This window comes from Oratosquilla oratoria, chromosome 1 (genome assembly GCF_046742065.1).
Source record: "Oratosquilla oratoria isolate Oo_2021 chromosome 1, ASM4674206v1, whole genome shotgun sequence".
Classification (NCBI taxonomy): Eukaryota; Metazoa; Arthropoda; class Malacostraca; order Stomatopoda; family Squillidae; genus Oratosquilla; species Oratosquilla oratoria.
In genome coordinates, this window is record NC_134777.1 from 91,622,998 (window position 1) to 91,629,951 (window position 6,954).

The 6,954-nt window shown below is 39.0% G+C and overlaps 1 protein-coding gene across 4 annotated transcripts in view; it reads right to left on the bottom strand.

Moving 5' to 3' along the window:
- The window catches only part of mei-W68 (meiotic W68), a 44,552-nt gene that overhangs the window by 30,167 nt on the left and 7,431 nt on the right, over positions 1-6,954 (bottom strand). For 3 of the 4 annotated variants that reach the window (XM_076179921.1, XM_076179971.1, XM_076179875.1), the window contains 5 exons: positions 6,656-6,838; positions 3,353-3,549; positions 2,560-2,705; positions 1,927-2,064; positions 1,131-1,313 (listed from right to left, as the gene is read on the bottom strand). In XM_076179921.1, the coding sequence (XP_076036036.1) occupies positions 1,131-1,313; positions 1,927-2,064; positions 2,560-2,705; positions 3,353-3,549; positions 6,656-6,838 (847 nt within the window). The remainder of the gene's footprint in view (positions 1-1,130; positions 1,314-1,926; positions 2,065-2,559; positions 2,706-3,352; positions 3,550-6,655; positions 6,839-6,954) is intronic. The other variant, XM_076180039.1, reaches the window with a different exon arrangement.

Here is a 6,954-nt window from a genome sequence, read left to right on the forward strand (position 1 = left end):
GGACAGAAGATGTGTCACAAGACACAGCGAGGCCACTTCATTAAATCTCTACGTCCCATCATGCAGAAAATGAGAAGACTGAGAGAAATCCCTTTGGGATGGGTCAAATTATTTTTTCACACATACTCCCTTACCCCCTGTCCCCCACCCACTCCCTTACCCCCTGTCCCCCACCCACTCCCTTTCATGCATTACTGCATCATCCATACACAACCATTCTCCATTCATCCCTATTTTCTGTCTTCTCCTGTCCTTCCTCAACAGACATTGCCCTCTTCCCCAATGCCCTTTTTACCCCATCCATCCATCTCATCCTTGGTCGCCCCCCTCATGTTCAATCCTTCTACCTCTGCCTTCTACACCTCTTTTACTAATATTTCTACATTCATTCTTTCCACTTGTCCAAATACATCCCAATACAGTGACTTTATATAATGTCAGTTGCAGGGGTTACCTCGCACTTTGCATCAACTTCCCAGGTGGGTGTCAACCTCAGGGGATACAAGGCGATAATATAGCAGAAGTTAACCTCTTCACTCCGGGGCACATCGCACGTCTGGCAGCATTAGCTGCCCACCGTGCGATGTTGCGTCATAATAATCGCATTATAAAAAATAAAGTCAGTGCTCAATCGTTCGTTCTCTTTCACCCGTGTATTTTGATAACCATATAAAATATGATGAAGCCAGTTTAGAGAGAATGGAAGTTATGTAGGTACGACTACAATAAATATAATCAAGATGCCGACGTTGGCATCATCGAGTACCCACTTGCTCCTCATGCCGCCTACGTAGGCGTCACCCTATGGAAGTGGTTAACTTTTCTCTCAGGAGGAAGGTCTGTAGCAAGGCCTAGCCCTCCTTTTGGATTAGGCTATGTTTTCTAAAGAGCTACACCATAAGCTGACACACTTGTACTGAAAACTGTTTTTGATACTCTTTCATCAACCCTTTTCAATTTGTTTCCGTTTCCATGAACTTGTGATACCTTCCTAGGCAAAGGAACAAGGAAGGTGGGAAAGAAGATAGGAAAGTAAGATTACGAGGAAGGAGACAATAATATGAAAGAATAAATACTACTGAAGAAAATGTTCCTACTTCTTTCCATGAACACTGTCCTTTCCACAATACCTGCTTCATCCACCTGCTATTGGAAGACAGGTGAGGGTGATGAGCCAGAGAGTGCAGCTTCGTCCTGTCTTTGGATGTGAGAGGCAGCAGGCTTTGTGGGGGCATGCAGAGTTCCTCTATCTCCTCTGGAAGGACACCCAGCCACACCAGACTCTCCACACACAGTCCTGCTTCAGGCCGGACCTGTAAATGGGCTTCATCAAGTCAGATGAACCAAAATATTATTCTGTCGAGAAGCAATATTTGAGAGAACTGGATCCTAATACCATAGTTTCATTCAGTTAAGGTGTGGACCTCAGACTTTCAGTTCTTAATTCTTGCATACTCCTTTCAGTCCAGGGTCAGCCCTTCAAATGAATGGAAATGTCTTTTTCAACAAAAACCATCTAGTACAATACCCATGCAAACATAACTACCCCAGGTTCAGCCACGACTGCCATCAACTTAAGTTTCATTCCTTTGTAACATTAGTGGAAGGGAGGAATGTAATGCATAAGTGTCCCATCCTTCTCTTCTCCATCTCCTCTTTTGGTCCCTTTTTCTATTCCCTACTGAGGAACCTTAACAGAAACAAGGTAGTTTTATCCTTGGACTGATGTTATATACATTATGTATTCAATTGAAGATTTACCATTGTACAAAAAATTTAATTTGTGGATGACAACCTGTGACTGGGTCTCAGGAGGGGCTGAGGCAGCTAGTGAGTTTGGGAAAATATGTGACAGGTGGAAAGGGCCTTTTAGTTATGTACAAAAACAGAAATGAATAATATGCTATAACATAAAAAGCAACCTACCTGGGACCCAAATTTGTAAACAGCAGCAATGTGAATGCCATAGGGATCAGCATCAGTGAGGGCTAAGACCGGAAGGCCAAGGTGATTGTGCAAACAGTTCACAAACAGTCTTGTGGACACATCTGGATAGCCCTTACCCTAAAATATACCTTCAAAGTCAAAACATGTTAATTCCTAAACAAGTACACATAAGTTTAGCCATCTTTCTGTACATCCAAGGATACAGAGTTGACAATTATGTTCAACTATGGGTAACCCTTACAGTTTCCATGCGACTAACTTGTCATATATATTTGACTCATGTTATGTATGCTGAAAGTCCTCAGTCAAGGATCACCTTGACACAAGGTACACATATACAACCCACCCACTACATAACATAGCTGAACACCCACAAAGACCAAGAAACATCAAAACAACACCTAAATACCTACATCACACACAAATACTCTTCTCTTTGCCTCATCCTATACATTATGGAGGACTGCATTTACACAACATTAATGCCAACAATGCAATATACACTCTATAAGGGATCTGTGGGAAAACCTGTTTCAGGTGTGGTGATCCACAGGGAGAAGGGACTACTCGGTCAGACAGTCTAGTGAATGAAAACAACAACAACCAACTTACAGTTATCATAATGAGAGGTCCATACTTAACATGAAACTGCTCATCTAGAAGGGTCTGGAAAGTTGCATCTTTCTCTACCACCAATATGAAGTGAGCATCTGAAGTGATGCCCGAAAGTCCCGAGATGCATTCCGGAAGGAGAACACCTACATCACAATTGGAAAGAACAATAATCATTAAATCAATCATAACATCAAATAATGCACAGATCTTGCTTAATCACTTGTTAGTAAACCATACACAACCTTCCTCATTTATAATTTATCTTCTTCCATGCTTGGGGGTTGGTCTTGCAATGAACCTCCTCCAATTTGCTTGGTCTAATGTTAAATCTCAAACACTTCCATATCCTGCTACACTTTTCCTCTATGTTCTCCTTGGTCTTCCAACTAGCCTCATTCCTGATATCTCCGTTTCCTTAACCATCATCAACACTCCCCCATCTCCATCTTCCTTTTCAAGCAAGAACCACATTAGTAATGCTTGTGTTCAGGGCATCATTCAGAATTAAGACAATACAAGAACAGATTAGGCCTGGCCACAGAATCAAAGTGCCCTAAATTTATCACAGAAGACACTGATCATCTCATCTTGTACTGCTCCTAAATATCTCTTCCTTGAATGACCTATATGGGCCTGTCTGGTGGTTGTCGCTGAGGGAGCCATGGGACTCTGGCAAGAGAGACCTTGGGTAACAGATTGATCAAGATAATTCAGCCAAAACAAATCATATTCACATTACCAATTAAAATTTTTTAGCATTCAAATAAGGCTAAAACATATTGACACCTACCATTCTGTGTCTCTTCCAAGTTAAAAGTAGTGCCTTCGCGAGTTGTATAGCAAAGGGCACCTGCAGCCAGGCCCTTGCCTGTTGTGGTGAAATGAAGAACTCTCTGAGGCACCCTTAGGAGCCTGGCTGCATCCTCCACAGACCGATCCAAGCTGCTCTGATTTCCATAGCGTCCAACCTCAGCATAATAAATAGCTCTGAAGTTGATCATGTAGTCAGGCTGTTAATTTCTTGAACATGTTGGTAAGTTTTAATTATGGTCATTATTCTCATCCCCAACATTTTTATTCACCTTTATAGCTGCCTTTTGACTTCTGGGGCTCAATTTACCTTTGACCACCACTTCAATAAATGGATGTTTCAAAAATGTTTTGTTAATGCTAAACCAGTCAGGCAGGAACAAGGAATTCCTTTAACACAAATTTTAGGAACTTAGAGGTACAGAAATATAACTGATAAATTATATCGGTAACATAATTTATGGATCCACAGTACTTTTAATAAAAGACTTATGAAAGATATTGACCATGAAAGGAAAACATTTTTCAATACCAACATTTCCAGTATACCACTTTGGCTACAAGATATTTATATACAGTAGCTGAATGGATGGCTCTAGCTTGAATAGGTTGAGCTCTATTTCAATTACTTCTTTCAGATAATTATATTGAATTGTGAGAACCAGTCCTTAACCTGTATACAATTGGTCATCTCCATTATTTGTGACTGTCACCTGGTAAACTTCTCCATCTAAGGAAAATGCAATCTACAACTGGGTTAAAATCCATGCCCAGGTTCTCCTTCATCATCAGCTTGAATAAATTATCTAAAATGCTGTACAACAATGACAAATGTGTTCATTTTTTTAGTTCTCTCTTAACAAAATCATCTCGCATTTACTAGGATAAAATATCTGAAGTGCAGTACCTGCACAATAGGCTAACCCATGGGTTATACAATTATTGGATTACAAATAAACTAGAAACAGGGAGGAGGAATCATGTTCTTGAACAAGAAAAACTTGAATGTGACGAAGGTTACCAAGGGTTAAAACAATGTGGAAATGATCATGATAAAAATCGAAGACAGACACATGAAAAGCAGAAAGTTTGTGGTGATTCATGTGCTCCCCAAAACAGGCTCTTGAGAACAGAATGCACATTCAAAAATGTTAGAAGATACAAAGCATTCATTAAACTACATACTAAAGGATGGAGGTAACCTGGTACTTATGGGGGACTTTAACTGCAAAGAAATCTGTTGGGAGGAGATGACAGTGAAGGGCAGAGAGGATCTATGGGGAAATGTATTACTGGACATGACCATGGAACATACAATGACACAATGGGTCAATGAAAATACCAGATACAGAAGTAATGAAGAACCGTTGAGACTGGATTTAATATTTACTACAGAACCTGAAATTGTAGATAAAACTGAATACAAGACACAATTTGGAAAGAGTGACCACATACTAATAGAAGCTGAACTAAAGGAAGAAATATATATGGAGAGAAATGAAATGAAAAAAAAAAAAAAAAAAAAAAAAAAAAAAAAATTTTATGTACAACAAAATGGACTTTGGAAAACTTAAGAAATTCCTTCAAAATGCTAATTGGGAAAAATTCTACATTGAAGAGACAAAATTGGAAATCTATAATGAAGGAGTGAATAGGTACATACCAAGATGTTAAATGCTGATTCAACAGAAGATGCAGTGAGGGGAAAGATAGAAGAGACAAAGCTTGGGAAAGATGGAGAAAAGATAAACGTGGAAAATGGCAAATATATATATAAACTATAGAAATCAATATGTAAAAGTGCGCAGAGAGGAGAAAAAAGAAACTATAAAAAAGACATAATAGAAAAATGTAAAGATCAACCCAAATTATTCTAAATGTGAATGGTAAACTCAAAAATAAACAGGAAATGGTGAAACTATGCCAAGGAAATACAAAATACACAGAAGATCTAGAAATTGCTTAGGTCATGAACAATCACTTCGAATCTGTTTTCACTAGAGAAAAAGTACAACATTGGGGTTAAGGAGGCGAAGTGTAATCTCCTCCCATGAGGGAAATAATAACACAAAAATATAATGGAGCAATTAATGAACCTTGATGTTAGGGAACTGCACAGCCTAGATGGAATTGCAAACTGGATACTAAAAGAATGCAAAGAAGAACTAATGGACAAAATATACAACATAAGTTGCTCACTCAAAGAAGGAAAAATACCAAAGGACTGGAAAAATGCCAACATTGTACCAATACATAAAGGAGGAAACAAAGAAGAACCAACTAATTACAGACCAGTCTCCCTAACAAGCAGTGTAGCCAAAATTTGTGAGAAAATTATCAAGAATAGATGGGTACAACATCTGGAAGAAAACAATATAATAAACCTGAGACAGTTTGGATTCAGACAGGGAAGATCATGTACCACAAATTTAATCTCTTTTTACTCAAGACTAATAGATATAATACAAGAAAGGGATGGATGGGCTGACTGTGCTTTCCTTGACCTACAAAAGCCTTCAACAAAGCACCACACAAAAAAACTTAAAAAAAATTGAAAAAAAAAAGGAGGGATACAAAGCAACTTACTAAACTGGATGGAGGATTTCCTGCATGGTAAAAAAAAAAATGAGAATAGTACTCAGAAACGTATTCAGGTTGGAAGAAGGTGATTAGTGGAGTCCTACAAGGATCTGTATTGGTTCCAATAATGTTCACTATTTATGTGAATGACATGGATGATGATGTGAAGTGTTACACAAGCTTCTTTGCAGACAATGCTAAACTGCTGGGGAAAGTGAAAACCAAAACAGACTGCAAATCACTATAGAGAGACCTGAACAAGGTTTGTAAATGGAGTCATGAAAATGGCCCTACCACTTTCAAACTTGTCATATGAAAAGAGACTGACTAAACTGAGGTTACAGACTTTGGAACAAAGAAGAGAGGTGACCTACTGACCATCTATAGAATCATGAAAGGCACGGAAATACTTGATAGTGTGGACTTGCTAAATTGGGACAAGAGAAACACAAGATGACATGGAAAAAACTCAAAAAGGATAATTATAGACGAGATCTGAAGAAAAACAGTTTTCCCACAGAGTGGTGGACACTTGGAACAAACTGGATGAAACAATAATGTGCAAAAACCATATACTGTATGAATTTAAGAGCAAACTAGACACTGCAAGATACAAAGGCAGGACACTACGAGTATAGCTCCCCTTCCCGTAAAATACAATTAGGTAAATACCAATGCTACCTAAGAATTCTAAGGAACATGCCTGCGTGTGGAGAAAGTGTTGGTATTGATTAGGGCATGAGCATGTGCCAAGGTGTTCATGAGGAGAGCGAAGCGACGTGCACTACTTCTGGTAGCAAGAGAAACAACAGCCATCTCACTACCGTTAGAACCAAGTTTCCTGTCATCACTTCCATTACAGTCATTGTTGTCATCACAACCAACCCTGCAAAAGAATCATTAGCATCAGATGTATCGGTTGATCAATACACTGGCCCAGTTCTATCTTGCAGGAGACCTGCAGCCCCTAAGGAACATTTATATGGTTACCAGTTCACTTCA